The 18,419-nt window shown below is 47.1% G+C and overlaps 1 protein-coding gene across 2 annotated transcripts in view; it reads right to left on the minus strand.

Annotated features, from left to right (window-relative positions):
* Window positions 1–17,074: 17,074 nt before the first annotated feature.
* Window positions 17,075–18,419, minus strand: part of esrrb (estrogen-related receptor beta) — a 41,587-nt gene continuing 40,242 nt past the window's right edge. For both annotated transcript variants that reach the window (XM_067242848.1, XM_067242847.1), the window contains exon 8: window positions 17,075–17,319. In XM_067242848.1, the coding sequence (XP_067098949.1) occupies window positions 17,075–17,319 (245 nt within the window). The remainder of the gene's footprint in view (window positions 17,320–18,419) is intronic.

Here is an 18,419-nt window from a genome sequence, read left to right on the forward strand (position 1 = left end):
GAGAGAGAGGGCAGGAGAGACTGACAGGTGGACGCAGCCATTAAAAAAAAGGAACGCAGTCTCTCTCGTTTCACGGGGCCTCTCTCTTTTACTTGGTGCTGAGTCTTGAAAACAACAAGTGCGGGAGAACTGATGTCTAAGTTTGTTTACTGTTTCTGGGACATCACAGCTGAGCGGCACTGGACGGTGACCCTCAACCTGTCTCAGTATGGTGCCCCAGAGGTGTCATAAACCCAGGCAGGGAGCTTTGGTTGGGATGACAGAGTGCCAGGCGTTTCCCACCAGGGTCTAATTTCCCCCTGTGAAAATGGATAGCACGTCCACGGCGTAGCTTAGTTTAAAATGCAAAATGTGGACATTATCTGGCACAGAGATTCAACGGCATCCATCACGCTATGCTAATGCAGCCCAGTGGTTAAGATATTCTAATGTAAGCCACCCTGGAGATGTAGGGGAATTAACACAAACAGAGCAGGGCGTCGGGAACACAGAGGGGTCAGGAGATAGGAGGGGACAGGGGAGTCGCGCTGAAGACAGGAGCTGACACACACACACACACACAAATAAACACACATACACACTCATAAATACACACGCATACCTAAACACACACACACACCGGCTGGATGCTTCCGTTACACGGTTAGGCATCATTTAAGTTTATGTGGCGAAAAGTGAAGCTAACGGTAGCTAACTACCTAGCCACAGTCACAAACTTAACTAACTTCACGACGCCACAAACCTTGTTAGCTTCTGGGAGATAGCTAGCTAAAACAACTAAAAGTTGCAGAAACGCCACATACCAGGGTGATGATATCCACACCCTGTATCTTCGCCTTTCTTCGTACCGGTTAGCGCTAGGAAACCTCACACAGTTGTAGTTTGACTTGTTCAGCTGTACAAGTTACTTACCGGTCCAGGGATCAGGTCTGAATCTAGGAAACGGAGCACAGCCGGCTTCTCCAGGTAAGCAAATTGGTACATTATTCCTGCTGGGATGTACTCTTCTGTTGCTGATATATCCAGTTCTCCAGAGCACCGCATGCACCACCTGGTACCCAGCTACAGTAGTAGCCTATGAAAGCTAGCTTAGTAGCTAGCTACCGAGTTAGCTAATACTTCGTAAAAAAAAAATCCCCTGTATTTGCACTGTTGAGCTAGTAGGGCCTGATAGATTAATAAAGAAATGAACCACAAAAGGAGCATCAAATTATGATTTTAAATACTGTAGAGTGTAGAGTAATCCATGCCATTCAACATCCGAATGATTGGGATGGATAACACTAGGCGCGTCCGAATGATTGGGATGGATAACACTAGGCGCGAGCTGCGAGGTGTTTCTCCCTACTTATAGGGCGGATATCCGGTCACATGACCCCCGAGTCTTCAGACAGTGACATTGTTACTGACACAGCCTAATGATCGCTAGGTGGCGGTTCTTCATCTTTCAGGCTGTTTAAAAGGTGAGATCCCCCCCCCAACCCACCAATATTGTCTTTCTCTAAATTAGATATTAGTTCAAACAATAGGTTTGGAGGTGATACAGTAGAAATACTTTTTTTTAACAGCTGCAACCGACGCAAGCACACCTCACAATTTCCAACAAAATTTTCACATTTTCAACAACACCTGCCTGCTGGACTTCCTCCCCAATTCAGGTGGTGTTTTCGGTGATAACATACCCAGGCTGGGCCTCTCTCCTGCACCCACAACAGCAGACAACCAGGCATAGCAGTAGCCCTGCCCGCTTCCCAGTTCCCCAGTTCTCCAGCTCTCCAGAGCTGCAAGGGAAGGCATTATTATCATTATATTAATGTGACATTAATTGCTTTTACTTTTTCACTCCATTAAGTGTGCTCTATCTCTTTGGGAGCACGGCCAGAAGGTTTATCACTCCCTTGCTGTTGCTAGCCCCATTAATGTGCTAAGACACTGGGCTATAAAATAATTGCGCCGCAGTGTTGGAAATGTTCATCGCGCTAATTGAAAAGTAATTGCAGAGGTATAGTGCAACTGTCAGGCCATAAAAGGTCTGTCGCGTGAGGAGAGGGCTCTGTGGAGAGACGGTTGTTTTCTGGCTGTGAGAGAGCCAGGGAGGAAGCAGAGGAAAACACCAACAGAAGCAACAAACCGTATTAAACATGCCTGTCTGGGCCTGTCCTCCATGTGATCTGTACGTACAGAGACAGGGTCAGGGGTCAAAGGGAGTCAGAGGTCAGGAGACAGCAAACCCACTACAGCAAATAACGTCTTCAGTTTTGTCTGTTTACATTTACATTTAGTCATTTAACAGACGCTCTTATCCAGAGCGACTTACAGTAAGTACAGGGACATTCCCCCCGAGGCAAGTAGGGTGAAGTGCCTTGCCCAAGGACACAACGTCATTTTGCACGGCCAGGAATCGAACTGGCAACCTTCAGATTACTAGCCCGCTTCTCTAACCGCTCAGCCACCTGACTCCCCTGTTTGTGTCGCAGAGTGTTGTGTGGTTTGTGTGTGTTCACATGACTGTGTATCTTTGATAAGAGGACAGACTACCACTATTATTTTCTAACTACTTGTCTACATGTGAAAAGTAGATCATAATTACAACAAACGTAATGAGCACTGCACCATCCGCACTGCAGGCATGATTCATTTCTAATGAACTTTGGATATTACAGTGCAGAACCAAGAGTATTAAATCGTTAAAGTGTTAATGTAACATTATAAAATATCATTAACCCAGCAGTTAATCAGCTTGAAAAATAAAAGGAACCATTTTAAAGACCCAAATACCACAGCTATCCAGACTCCCTGTTCCCCTGACTGTTGCTCGATAAATCCCTGTAGATTCTGCACCATCGCATCTCTCTCCACCTGGGATTTGAGCTCAGCACCATTCTGTTAGGATCCCAGATCTGCTGGGAATCCTACAAACAATCTTCTGAGACCTGTCCTGCAACTTGTAACAAAGGAACCTGCAAACAACGCAATGTGTCATCCATCACAAGATGGCGTACCAGGGAATACTTTAGATACGTCTGTGGGGATGTAGCTGGAAGATATTTTCGTTGTTATCATTGTGAACATGCAGCGTTACTGATCTACCAGTTCAGACTGAGAGAAGGTTAGTGTCCAGCCCCGGTATTGATGTCTAGTTGTGTTTGAGGTGCAGCGACAAGTTATAGGAGGGGCGTCGGTTCGTTTAAGCCGTCATTACTAAAACAAAGCAGCCTCTCGCTTATCAGCCCCTCATCGACTCCTCTCCCAGGCCCTGTCGCCCGGCCAATCCAACGTATCGACACCCATTGACTGGGGCTTGAGAGAGAACAGGATGGTGAACTTGTCTAACATGGATCGGGGTCAGGGCGAGGCACAGGGGCTGAGGGCCAGGGGGAGGGGGGTGTGTGTGTGTGTGCGCAAGACCCTCCACTCTCTGGCCCCGTCCAATAATGCTGCGTGGGGAGGCTCCGATCAATGACGTGGACTGGGAACGAGGCATGAAAATGGAGTGATTGATCCTGGTAGTTATGATGCCATGTTCATCGACGCCTTCTGATTTGTGTGACTTCCCTTTCGATCGCGCCGCAGACTTCCTCCGCGGGCGAGCGCCGAGCGCCGGTTCTGTGTGTGTACCACCGACGGATTCTGTCAAAGGGCCGGTTTTAAGAGGGAATGGATTCTCCAGAGGTCAAGTGACCGGCGTATATTCTCTACCCAGGGCCCCCCTCAACCCCTCACCCCGCCTCCCTGCCTCGTTCCCTCCCTTCTCCAAGGTCAGTATCTTCAACAATTAGTCTGAGGAGAGGGAGGAGGATGTGAAGCCTGGTTGCACCCTCTTCAAACGCCCCCTCAAGGGCTGTGGGGGGCAGCGACGGTATGTCAGACCAAAGTGAAAAGTGTCCCAGTTCTCTCTTTATGTCTCCATTTGCCACCTTCATTAGGACCATTCAGGAGCACTTAGAGCCCACCCCTGCATATCCACACGTCCCCCTGTCCTGGCTGGCTCTCTGCTCAAAGCACCTGCTCCAATCAAATAACTTACAAAGACCTGCACAAGATGGCACACAGGAGCGCGTGCAATAAAGACACAAAGAGAGAGAGAGAGAAATAGAGAGTACCAAAGAGAGAGGGAGACATAGAGAGACAAAGACTGTACCAGAGAGAGGGGGAGATAGAGAGAGACAGAGAGAAAGATAGAGTACCAAAGAGAGAGTGAGAGAGAGAAAGAAGGAGAGATAGAGAAACAGAGAGAGAGAGGAGGCAGAGGATGCATATAGCGTGATAGTACTAATGTAATATTGATCACTCCCAGTCACCATGGCACCAGGACAATGGCCCAGCCTAGGCCTCTGGTCACTGGTCAGTCCCTTGGCAGCATTCTCTCTCTGTATCTATCTATCTCTCTGGCTCGTCTCTCTCTCCCTCCCCCCCTCTCTCCCCCACCCCCACCCCACTCCCCTGGCTGGCGTGAGGATCCATACCACAGCAGATGAACACATTGCAGGCAGCAGCGCCTTGTAGCCTAGCCACACTCCGCTATCCTCTGCAGAGCTCTCTGACGGCACAGCCAGCCAGAGGACAAAATCTAAACGTATTCATAAACCCTCGCCCAAAGTGGCTGATCCATAGTCGTAAATCTACCCACTCAACCCTTTTTTCCCCGCGCTCCCTCCTCTCTCCGTCGCCACTCACTTGTCAAGCCGCAAAGGGGGAGAAGGAACGAAAACAAGAGCGAGCCGGCTAGAGAGGAGGAGTGTGATGCGAGTAGCAAGTGTTCAGCTCACGAGCCGCCTGTCTCGAGAATCCCAGCTAACAGTAACAGTATGTAAAAAGAGATTGACCTCAGACAATTAAAGTCTTACTTTAGATTTATTTTATTTTTTCCGAGGTTCTTACCACAGAAATCCACAGTACTGAACAGTAAAACTATGACCCTTTTTCCAGAATCTCTCGGTCAAGCGTAAGGAATGGAGGTGATCTCAGTAATTCCTTATGTCTGAAGCTGGCATCCTTTCCTTGATCTCTACACTCGCCCTCTTCTGTGTGACTGCAGGAATGGGCCAAATGGTGGACTTTAATTCAATATAGCTGACAAGACCATCAAATAGCGTAATGAAGGCAAAGATAATGTGATGGAGAAATGTGTTGGATGGGTCTTGCCAATTCATTCCGCGGGTGCTGTACTCGGGGCGCCGAGACAACCAATTGCCCTCCACAACAAAGGGAAACCAAGAGACGCCATCGTCACTTTTGACTAGATGTTAGGCAGAAGTGAGTGATTTGCATAGGAAAGTTCATAAGCTTGGGACATAAGGATATGGCCATAAAAACGAGCAATAAAATGTTTAACTATGACAGAATATTAAAAGAGGCCGTAAATTGAAGGCAGGCTGCAGGAATGACCCCTGCAGAGCACCGCTAGTCCACGGATCGGACTGCTAATCTCACCGTGAGAGGGGCTTCGTTCACTGTACACAGAGAATAAAGCATCTCTCACCGACCTCTGACAGATATGGCTGTCTCTCACACTTTCATCCAGGAGGATAGTTAAGATTTAAGATAATGACTCAACGACTTTCACGTTGATGCGTTTTTTTTCCTGCCGACATTGAATCTTTTTAAAAGACCTCACGCCTTACGGGGGCCGGGTTGACAGGCACTGGCAGTGAAAGAGTTGAATGTCTCGCGCATACTCGTTTCCCGTTGTCAGGAAGAAATTGTTCGTAACATCGGCTCCTCACACTTGTCTCAACTCATTTATTTCAGCCAAGGTCTACGGATATAAATAAAAGGAAATGTTACTCGGGCATTTTAACTCGATGCCAGCCTTGAGAGCAGTAATGTAACCACATATCATGAAAAGTGCTGAATCTCCCTTTGTCACCGGACATGACATGCAATTCCTCCAAATATATTCACGTTTGTTGTGATTCACTCAAATAAATAACCACAACTGCCCAGTTGAACTCGAAGACTAACAAAGCGAAAACGGTTTGTTTATCAAGTAAATGAATTTCAAGAGAAGCACTATGTCCGGTATATATCATAACATTTTGTTATTGGTCTTTTGTTTATTTTACCTCACCTTAACCCATGGCTTCAAAGTTGGATGGAGTAATATTCTTGGCAAAGCGGTGCTACGACATGAAATGCAGTTCAACAGGTGGTCCATAGATGGAGCTCTTCTCATTAGAATACATTACTTTAAAAGCCTGTCTTCGTCTCGCTGGCCAACGTCCTTCATCTCTCACGGTGCTTTGGAGGCAGAGAGGGGGAGAGAGACTACCTTTACCTGTCCTTGAGCCGAGCTCGAGGAAGTGGCAGAAACAATCTTCGTGTTTCTCACCTAACCTGCGGGGCTTAAACGATGTGTTCCATTAATTGATATAGTGACCATATATTAATAGCCACGTTCCTCTTTCTTACTTAACAGACTGGACCCCTTGTGAGAGAGTCAAACCACAAAACACTGTTCTCCCTGGAGCTATGTGACTTAATTGAGCTATCATGGGAAATCTAATTACAATAATGCATAAAGAGAATTGTGTGATATTCCCTTCTGCTTTTACTTGACACCCATGTCCTCCTCTCCCTCTCCTCCTCTCCCTCTCCTCCTCTTCCTCTCTTTTTCTCTCTCTTGTTTTGTCTCTTTTACCCCCTCAATCACACACACAGACAAACATACACACACACTCACGACAGTGAAACTACAGGAGAGAAACAGCAACAACAATAAAGAGATTCATTGGAGAGCTTTTAAGCATGATTCATGGGCCAGTAAACTTTTAAAAAGCTGTCTGTCACCAGGGCTGGGATATGGATGTAACAATGGAAACATCTTCAAATGAAGTCCAGAGACACAATGATTTTTCAGTGTTTTGGTTTTCAGTCTAGGACTTGACATCAATGAGAGAAAACAATAACTGTATTCCTCTTGAGGTCATATCGTTGTCAGATAACTGGAAATATCCTACCCCATTAATTTAGTCACATGCCGTATCATAATACAACTGTGCCGTGTAACTGTTCTGTGACGGAGGAAAGGCTATAGGACATGCTAGTGTAGTTATTGGGGTTTCCAGAATAATCTATTCTCTGACAATTCTCATTAGCTGAGTAGTGACAGTGTTAATTCCATTGAAAATGCCCCAAAACAGCTGCCAATATGTGAGCTTTAACTACACAAAGACACTAGAGACACTTGAAGCTTGGCACTGATGCTATTGACGAATGTCAGGAATTGACAGAGGTATCTTTTGTGTTGGGCAGTGTGTGTTTCCTGATTGACAGTATAAAAGATACTTTAAGACAATGTCTTTGAGAGGACAGGGGAACTTTTAGGAAGCTTTAAATCGCCTATTGGCGTTTCAAAGAAAGTGTTGCATTTGTGTGCATGAGAAATATGTTTTTTTTGTAAACTTTGGGTCACAGACATTTTAGTCAAATGATTGGGGTAGTATAGGAGCTGAAATGGGACAAGTTATTTTCTGAACTGTGTGAAGTAAGCTGTAAATATTGGTCCTTAATTGATGATCAAAAAAGATTATCAATACTCAATATGCTGTTTGCTTGTGTGCGTGTGTTTGTTTGTAAGCTTACTGTTTGTGTTCATGTGCCTGTGCTGTGTTTATGAACAGTGTTTTCTGTATTTAGAAACTAGGAGTGATCCAAAATTATATCCACGCTGCAAGGGGGTATATATCTGTTTGGGTTTGTGAGTGTGTATGTATGCGTGTGTGTCTGTGTGCGTGTGTTTGTATGTGTGTGTGTGTGTTTCCTGTTTATTAAGTCTCTGTGTGATTGAAAGCAAGGTCAAAAGGACATGGGGGAGACAGGGAGAGTGGAGAGCTGATGGGGGGGGTTACCACCGAGCCCAAGGCCACAGCGACACAGACAGACGCCATATTGAAATTAGCAAATGGACGGAACAGAGCCGCTCGCTGCCCCGCGCGTGGCCCCCCCCTCTCCCTGCCCCGCGCGTGGCCACCCCCTCTCCCTGCCCCGCGCGTGGCCCCCCCCTCTCCCTGCCCCGCGCGTGGCCCCCCCCTCTCCCTGCCTCGCACGTGGCCCCCTCCTCTCCCTGCCCCGCGCGTGGCCCCCTCCTCTCCCTGCCCCGCGCGTGGCCCCCTCCTCTCGCCGCCCCCCCGTGTGGCCCCCTCCTCTCTGCCCCCCATGTGGCCCCCTCCTACAGATGCGCTCCGTGAGGGGACGTCGCCTTCTGAGGGACACATTGGGGGGGTGGGGGAGGCCACCCTCCCCCTGTCCTAAAATGAAATGGATCGACTCTTATTTATTTACTGCATGTTTTGCACCCATCCCATAACACAGTAAATTACCTGCATGGTCAAGGCTCCTCTCCCAGAGGAAGGACACCAGGCAGGTGATCTATACCATATTTAATTCAGGATTCACATATGATCTGTCAATTTCCATATATCATGGTTTATGAGTCGTATTTTAAATACAAAATCACGTTTATGAATATAAATGTGTGAATTACGAGCAGTCATATGTGTTATATGATGTGCAATATGTCTATAGGCAGCAGACAGAGTGTCATGCCAATATTTATGAGATTTTCTGTATCTTGGAAGAGGATGAGGTGATTTGCTCTCTGGGTATCATGCAGTGGATCACTTATCGCTCTTCATCACACACAGACTCTCATCCTCTCACGTCTGACACATCCTCCTTAAACGCAAATTACATGAAATATTAATAAGCGTAATCTGACGTGCAAAATACATCCATATAAGGCAATGTTTAAAAAAATAGAGAGAAATGTTCTGTTTTACTTCTGTATCAGGATACTTACTTGTAGCAGATATCTTAATAGATACTTTCTGTGTGTTATAATTTGAAAAGAAAGCAAAGCACTTAGAGGAGGACAGGGAAGAGAACCACAGAGGAGACTGTGTGTAGCTCTGTGCCTGCGAGTGTGCAAGGCTGCGTGTGTGTGTAAGCGTGTGTGTGTGCATGTGTATAAGCCTGTGTGTGTAAGCCTGTGTGTAAGCTGTTGTGTGTGTGTGAGCATGTGTGTGTCAGCATGTGTGTAAGCGTGTGTGTGTGCGTGTAAGCGTGTGTGTGAGCATGTGTGTGTCAGCATGTGTGTAAGCGTGTGTGTGTGCGTGTAAGCGTGTGTGTGAGCATGTGTGTGTGAGCGTGTGTGTAAGCGTGTGTGTGTGCGTGTAAGCGTGTGTGTGAGCATGTGTGTGTAAGCGTGTGTGTGTGCGTGTAAGCGTGTGTGTGAGCATGTGTGTGTGAGCGTGTGTGTAAGCGTGTGTGTGTGTGCGGATGGGAGAATTCCGCGAGTGAAAACTCTCCCGGGATTGGACCTGGTCTCTCCTCGCTGGTCGGAATCGGCAGGGTCCTCCTCCATTATGGCAAACAAGTACCTTCCTTTTAAGGCCAGTGGACATTTCTAACCTTTGGTTGACATGCCGAAAAGGTCACCTCCCTCCTGGCCTCCCAGCTGACCACTTCCTGCCAGGACTGTGCTCCAGAGGGCCTGAACTCTGGCTAACTGTCCCCCTGAAACTGCAGTCCCCACCCTGCCACTGCTGCTACCACCACACGGAGAATCCCTCTGCAAAAACAAACACTAGGCCACACTGAGTCTGAGACTGAAAGCAGTGTTGTCATTTAGGGAGGATACAGTGAGAACATCGTGAACTCTGATAATGTGATAGTTGGCTTATATTGTCAAATGTTTTTCGAATAAGTACAGTGTGATTTTTATATTAATGGAAAAGTATTTTGTTTGATTGACAATGAAAAATACAACTATTTAAGCATAGTTTGTGCAATAGTGAATGAATAAATAAATTATGATTTTTAAAAATCTAGAAGGGAATTATCAAAAAATTCAAAATCGCAGGAAAATGTATAGAAATAAATACTGGTGAAAAACCCTTGGAAAACATTCCCTTCACTGGAAAATAGCACAAATTGAAATACTTAGTAGAGCGCACATGGTATGCTCAATTGTCCTCACACACTTTCATAAAACAAACGTCTAAATCGAGCTTAATGTGTATAGATGTTCAGTAGTGGTGTTTAATATCAGGGCAATTGTGTTAAATTCCTGTGAAGAGAGCCCGGACTGTGTGCAACTGAGTTTTTCTCCATTTGATGGACGTATTCATGCTTATCAGAGCCTCTTATCTCCCTTCATTATTTCCAAACCAGTGGCTAAATTGGAAAAGCCCATAAGAGAGCGGGAATACATGGCAGAGGCAATAAAACAGAAGGAGAGAAGCCTCGCGCCGCACAGCAGTTCTCTGCTCTGGCAATAGAAGATACGTTCTTCAGATAGTTGGGAATATTTGTGCTCCCCACGCAGGTTCATATCAGGGTGCAGCACCGATAAAGATACAGCTGGCTATATAAATCTCAAAGGAAGGAACACAACTTCGAGTGAGGTTATCAGTAAGCGCGTGCGTGTGCGCGCGTGTGTGTTGGTGTAGCCTACACGCTCACCAAAACATGTCTGAGTGTGGGGTCTGCAACGTCTAAAGATGTAATTGAATTACAGCATGTTTTGTTGCTGCTTTTGCAACGATTTTTCCCCCTCTGCCGGGAGTCCTAATATTCTCCTCCAGCCGGACATGCATGCTTGCTCCTCGCCTGTGAGCCTCTTTAAACGAGCTCCTCTGGGACCACGCTCCGGGGATTTTGTGGATCACTTCATTTCTATAGCGTTGATCAGCTGAGCCGACGGAGCCATTCAGCCAGCTCTCTCCAATTGGTGTGACTGACCTCAGCTAGCGCTCACTCCAGAAACCACGTCAGCGCTCGCGGAGCGAGAGACGGCCGTTTCGTTTGAAACACCGTCTGTAAAAGGAGAGCTGGATCCAGGTGATGCTCGCAGGATTCTACTCACGCTCTGTTCCGTTTCCCAACCGCCTGATGCGCAGTGGGACTCCAGAGATCTCCATCCTAGACGCAGGGGCGGAGGTTACATCAAACATGTGGGACATGTGTCCCCACCCACTTTTTTGAAAACAGCTAATCTGGCCCCGTCACTTTTTACTAATTACATTTAACGGCCGCATCCTCAATTATAAAAAATAAAAAAAGATGTCCCACCCACATTTGATAACAAATCTCGGCCCCGGCGCGGACGCTGGTTCTGTGAAGGCCGGGGGGAGCGCACAGCAGCCCCGCCCTGAGGCAGGGCCGGCCGTTAAGAGCAGAGCAGAGCGTGTAACCTGAGAAATGCACTTAAAACAGGGAAGATGGACGGGGAAGGGGGAGGGCGAAATCTCAGCCGAGTAGCGTTCCTGCTAGGCCCGCCGGCAGGTCCACAGCCTATCGATCAGCTGAGTCCAGGAGATGCTCAGAGGAGCAGCCTGGATCATCTTCTCCTTCAGTAACAGGTAGAGGTCTCAGGCTTGGGAGTGAGACACACCAAACCTTCTCCGTATTCACTCTTCACTGTCCCTGGAATGACAAACTGCAAGGTCTGCCTATGACTTTAGTGCAAGAACAAGCTGCCCTGCTTCGTTTCGTTTATTGGTGTCTCATGCACTTTGAGTACACTATAAAAACAAACAGAACCTTTCTTTATACATTTTAACTGTCCATTTTCCCTCTCAAATATAATACAATACTTCAGCTTCACTCTGCATTGGAGGGTGAGGGGAGTGTGATGTAACAGCCTGTCCAGGACATGGATACCTCAGGGTTGTGAAAATGCCCAGCTCCTGTTATTGAATAGTAATAGGCTTGTCTGATGTTGCCTCCAATTTCACAAATGGAGCAATAAATATACAAAACAAAATCATTCTCACAATGAGTTCCCCTGTAAGAGGGCTGTGAACTGGACTGAGGCCTGGCAGAAAGAACAGGGGAGGAGGAAGATGAACATAGAGAGAGAGAGAGAGAGAGAGAGGGAGAGAGAGAGGGAGAGAGAGAGGGAGAGAGGGAGAGAGAGAGAGGGAGAGAGATAGAGAGGGAGAGAGGTGGAGAAGGGGGAAGTGGAGAGAGTGTGTGTGTGTGAGGGTGTGAGTGTGTGAGTGAGGAAGAGAGAGGCGGGGAGGGGGAGGAGGAGGAGGAGAAAGGGAAAGAGGAGGAGGAGGGGGAGGAGGAGGGGAGCAGGATGGGGGAGGAGGAGGGGGAGGAGGAGGGGGAGGAGGAGGGGGGGAGGAGGGGGAGGAGGGGGGAGGAGGAGGAGGGGGGGGGGAGGGGAAGGAGGAGGAGGTGAGAGCTCATGCTTTATTTCTGCCACCAGCTCTCCTGGGCTTTTACGTGCTTCGTTTTCAACCTAAGTGTAATTTGAGCCCTTGGTTGATGCAAAGTGTGTGCAGCAGCTCTGTTCAAACCCAATCACTCCCACTGACGCGTAATCCTTCCCCTCCCCATCATCAGCACTGCTTTGAGAATAATGAAACACACTTAGCAACACACAGCCGTCATCCAGACGCCATGGAGATCGCCTGCTGATGAGACATGTGGAGGCCCTGATGAAAAGAGTTTGGACTTCTCAACATCTGACAAGGAGGGAAAGCTGTTGTTACCAATGAAGAACGCATGGGAGTCAGATGGCTGAGCGGTGAAGGAGTCGGGCTAGTAATCTGAAGGTTGCCAGTTCGATTCCTTCGTGTCCTTGGGCTTCACCCTACTTGCTTCGGGGGAATGTCCCTGTACTTACTCTAAGTCGCTCTGGATAAGAGCGTCTGCTAAATGAATAAAATGTCAAATGTAATGTAATGCATAACCATTCAACAGGGAGGACTGTGATGCTAGATGAACACACAGTGTACACTGTGCATGCTGTGTTGTAGGATAGTTACCCAGCCGTCACGGTGGCTGTCATTGGACAGGAGGTGGAACCCAGACATCAGACCACACACTCTCCTCTCTCCTTCCTCCAGCCTCACGCTCCTTAGCACCAGAGTTTGAACATGGAGGATTATTACAATTAATTGGTTACCCCGACATTATTTCAAAAAGGGAAATTGCCTCTTATAATTATATAGAGGAGGGAATACTCAAATCCCAGGAATCTCAGCTTCCTGAAAGGATGGCACACCCAACTCCCCCACCGATCCCTTCCGCCCCCCTTCCCTAGTCTCTCTTTCTCCCCTGCCATCCCATCCCTCACCCCCCTGCCCCCCTCCCCTGCCAGAGGCAGTGTGCCTGTGTGTTTTCTGTGACTGATCCATTTTCGATGGTTCAAGTCCAGTTTCCAGCCCTGAGGAGGCAGTTAGCTTCCTGCGGGAGGGTGGGGTGGGGTGGGGGGGGGGGGGGGGTGGTGTCTGGAAGAGCCAGTCTGCAGGGACTCCTGTTTCATGCTCTCTCATGCCTCATGAACATTCTCTGTCAGCTGGGCGTGCAGAGTGTGTGCAAACCTCATGGACTAGACATGGAATGGTGTCTCTGTGGCTTGTGTAAATACGCAGAGGACAGGATGGGGTTGGTGGTGGGGCGGCTCTGCTTGTGGAATGATTAAAGAGGCATGTGGAAGGAGATGTGCCTGCCAGACGTGGCATGAAGCAAACACTCAGAACAGACAAACAAGGACTCCAGCCTTCTGATCTGATTTTGATCGTTTACGTTTTCTTGAAACAGAAATTATTTTCTGACTTGAGAGGATGTAAATTGTGTGTGATTTCCCCCCCCCCCCAGTTTATGTCACATCTTAAACATTTGAGGAGGATAATAAATGAATTGAAATGAATCACAGAGTTCAAGGAGTATTTAATTCTTTGTTCTTTACCTTTTTGGAAATCAAAACATAAAAGTTACACAGATATTGGTGATTCACCGATCAGAGATATCAATGTACACTGTTGCCAAATGATATAATCCACACCATAAATACTTAGGCTGCAGGAAAAGGAAGCGTTTAAAGCTCCTTTCTGCAATTTATTATTAAGGGACCAATTCTGACACACTGATGTTAGTAAAAACATGTACCCGCTTTATAACCAAAATGGATCTCACACCCAATGCTGGTCAAATCATGAGGTCACCTTTAAGCATGCTCTACCTTTACAAACAGATAATATGGATGACCAGAGACAACTGGTGAATACAATTACAAATATCTTGGCAGGAGCATTTCCAGAGACAGTAAATCTTTGATAGAAAACAAGGACGACTCAGGTCTGTTACAGTCATGATGATGATGATGATGATGAGTACGTGTTCAAATCGAGAGTATTGACAGTAGTGATAGTGAGGTAGCAGTCAGCAAGGCGCTGCTTACTGTAGGCCTTTATTGAACTGTAATGCTGTGTTCACACCAGTTCGCGAATGAAGCGAATTTTCAATTCGCGTTCATTTGTGTTTATTCGGACGAATCGCTAGGAGCCAACCGTTTTTTTTCGGCGTCAACCATGTCCGAATCGACTAGGCTAGTATAAACAAATACGAAGTAGCGTCGTATAGCAGAGGATGCCCACAGACAGGTACAATACTCTTGACCTCCATTTCGTCAAAAACGTCAGTGACATCTCAACATTGATAAACTTTCGCGACAGAGTGTCACACGAATTTTTCGCGATAGACACGAACAGCGCGAATTCGCGTGTTTGCGATTACTTTACATGTACTCTCGCTTCGCAAAAACTTAGCTTCGCTTTCGGTGTGAACACAGCATAACTCTGCAACCTACTGTATACTGTCCAGTATTGACACTGATATATATATACACACATTATATAGACACAGTGTGTAGGGTAAGACATGTACCTCCGTATTCTAAAGGTGCCAGAATGCTAAGAAAAACACAAGGAGGCAGGAGACTGGATTTCCATAGTTGTTTTTCCAATATCTGGAGAATTTGAACTGCAAACTGCCAGTTGTAAAGATTTTCAGCAAAACCATTTGGTTGTTCATACTGCACTTATTAATAGGAAATCAAAGCAAGTGTGGTTCTGATCTAATATATATCTATGTATATTGCTGATTAGCGAATTTTCTAATGTGTAAATGGTATTCAAATTTGCCCAAATCTTATTAAAAGCATGCTTCAAGCATGGTTTCAGTCAGAATTGGTCCCTGTTGTATTGCACAACAGTTAACAGACTGAAGTGACATGTCACCCTCTACAGTGAAGCCTGTTAAGTGGACAGCAGCTAGTTCAAGCTTCCGTGATTGGGCGCAGGGGTGTCTTGTCATCTCTCACTAAGTGGCCAATCAGGCTGCAGTAAAAGAGGGGTTGCTGCCGGACGCTGGCCAATGATATCACAAGCCTGGGGGTGGGGCGAGTGACCTCTTCGCAAAGTCAGGGATTCCTTTGATCACAGTATCATCTTGTTGTGACAGTGGCACAATTTATAACATCACATAAACCCCCCCCCTCCCCACCCCCTCCCACCCCGCACCGCTTTCTCCCTCACAGACAACAAGAGCAGCAGTCGTCAACTAGATTTTAAAACTACAAGTCCCACAATGCACCACGGTGGAGGTCAGTCTGTTCACAAGGCGCAGGGGAGGCCTCTCCTCGTGTATCACCCTCACTCCCAGTAGAGATCACACCTTGTCCTGACACCCACCACGGGGCCAGTGATACCCTCAGAAACATGCTGACACTTTGTTGCCTGCATAGCTGTTCACATGGAGCACCACAGGAGAGCCGAGGGCCTCTGGACACAGGCCCGTCTCACTGCCGATGGGGGAGCGACACAGCGCTCCACAGACACGGAGCCGGCATGCGGTAAAGCAGGGCTCCACGTGTCTACTGTGCTCCAGCAAGGGGGCAACAACCTCCCTCTGGGTTCAAAATAAACCCAGCGTGGAGCACCACCAGGCCCCTCCTGCACCTGCCACTCACCTCCGCTTGGATGAAGCTACAAACGCAGGCTCGGCTATAAAAAGACGGCCGGCTTCTAAACTGGTGAGAGCAGATGCTGTGCACCTTGCTGGCTGTGTGAGGGACGACTCTGCCACGGGCTTAAAGCACCCAAAATAGAGCGTTTGACATATGGGTCTGTGATTGTTTGAACAAGGAATCTCCTGGACTTCAGCCACTCTGCATAAACCCCTTTGATACCCCCGCCTCAGACCCACTGATCATCTTTCACTCAGCCCAAATCCGGTCATTCGCTCAGTTGCCAGGAGTCAACTTCCCCTGGCTGCAACGAGTGACCAAATTTGGGGGTTTCTAGGGGGGGGGGGGCTGACGTCAACAACATCATCGACAACAACAACAACAAATAACAACAAAGGAGGGGATCTACAGTGCAACGAAGGAGCTGGCCGCCCAGGACGAGGGCGTGGTCTTCTAGCGACAGCAGCGTTGAGGAGCAGAGAAGAAGAGGAGGAGTTGTTAGCGCGGCTGGCTAACGGCTCCTGTTATTGCTGTGTTACTACAGATTACAACCACTAACTACCTGCCTATGCTAGTTTGGTTAAACATGGGACCAAGTTGCCTTCCTGTCTGAGCTGAGACACATCACATGGCTCGCCGCTCTGAAGAGGTATATTCAAGGACATTTAGATTGATAGAGCTCATATTTAGGTAACAGATTCAGTTTTTTTTTTGTATTCTTTTTTTTTTGTGTTTTTTTTTCTTAACCTCAGAGGAACAGAACAAGAGAAAATGGCCACGAGTTACCAGACTTTGAACTGTCCACTCAGTACTCCAAGTAATAAATATATACAAGTCCTGGAAAAGTCCAGGATTCAACACAACTGTTTAACAAGAGAGTGTTCATGGTGGCTGACATTTCTGTTGTCACACAAACAGGGACCTCACTTTGAGATGCTCAGAGAAAGAAAACCAACTTTCTTGTTAGTCAAGAACCTGCAATTATTCAATCTGAAGATATCAGTAAGAATGAGGGATCCATTTTCATTTTACAGTATGACCACAGACCATAAAACAAAAACAATAAAATTATTACTGTACATAGGATTTCTTATATATTTTAAATTAATCTGCATCATTTTATATTTATACTTATAATCAAGTTTTGCATTTTTGCATTTTTTTTCTCAGGGTTCCCGGGGGGAGAACTGGGTCTGTGTCTCCGTCCTGCCTGTCAATCACAGTCTCCCTCATTCCTCTCCTGAGTTCATCCAGTCTCTGTCAGCCTCCGGCCGTCGCCGTGGCTATCGCCGGGGCAACCGGCTCCTCCAATCAGACCTTGGCCTCAAGCATCTCCAGGAACAGTTTGTGCATGGGCACCTTGCCCTGCACCTTGATGCTGTAGAAGTGCTGCACGGCCTTGGTGGCGGTCTGGCGGAGGAGGGGGAGGGTCATCAGCAGCTTCCCTGCCCGCCGAGGGTCCTCCTGGTGCTGGGTAGTCTCATAGTCCTGCAGGGCCTCGTGGAGAGCATCCTGGAGCTTCTGAACGGCCTCCACGTCCTCTATGTGCATGGAGTCTGCCAGGGACAGAGGGAGGGAAGGGTCAGTCTGGACAGGAGGCTGGGATTATTTATTTTGAGTGATAAGCAGAATGACACACGGGACATCAGAGAATCTAAAGCATGTGAATGGCATGGAGTTAATTTTCAGGAGAATGCAATGTTATTTACTGCAAGGGCCAAGGGAGATAGAGAATTGTTATTTAGAAAGGGCAGATGGTAGTCCTCTAAAACGTAGTAGTACTAAAATGAAATGAAATCTTCTGCTGGATCTGTGCTGCTCTATCAGTACAGTGAGGTACAGGACACATTATCAGTATAAATCCAAGACTAGACAAGATAAAGGATGGAAGCCACAGTGAAAAAACAACAACAAGAGTAATATCTTTCCGCCGGTGTCCTGGACGAGATATTCATATGGCCTTTTGACCAATGAGACTGAAAATCAATGTAGTCCTCTAGATTCTTGGAGCACACAATGAAAAGACTAGCATCTGATCCCGGCTGAATGAACACACATTAAACACCTCACAGTTCCTCAGGACAGCTCAACAATGGATTGTTTTTTAGTAAATACTCCATCAGGGAATTGGTGTAAACTAGCTTTGACGTAAAAACAACAATAAAAAGTAAATAAAACTTCCTTCACAGTTTTGTTTTCATAGAAACATAATTATTGTTTGTATGCATACTTTGTTAATAAAGTAGATTCTGTTCTGATAAAACTGATTCTGATGAAAGTAGAGGGCGACAAATGCTTGAATGTTTAGTGATTATGCTACTGTGGGAAATCACACGACACATAAGTGAAATGGCTGCGAGTGAATCTTCCTGTAAGAAAGAATCTATCAAAATCACACAAAAGATCAAGCTTTTCTTCTGCCTGGCCTGTTTAGTCAGAGTGTTGGAAACACTCTGTTCCTGTCCTCTCCTCTCTCCCTCATCCTGTCCTCTCCCTCCTCCTCTCTCCCTCATCCTGTCCTCTCCCTCCTGCCCCCCTCCTCCTCTCTCCTTCATCCTGTCCTCTCCCTCCTCCTCTCTCCCTCATCCTGTCCTCTCCCTCATCCTGTCCTCTCCCTCCTCCTCTCTCCCTCATCCTGTCCTCTCCCTCCTGCCCC

This window comes from Osmerus mordax, chromosome 9 (assembly GCF_038355195.1).
Source record: "Osmerus mordax isolate fOsmMor3 chromosome 9, fOsmMor3.pri, whole genome shotgun sequence".
In the NCBI taxonomy this organism is placed as follows: domain Eukaryota; kingdom Metazoa; phylum Chordata; class Actinopteri; order Osmeriformes; family Osmeridae; genus Osmerus; species Osmerus mordax.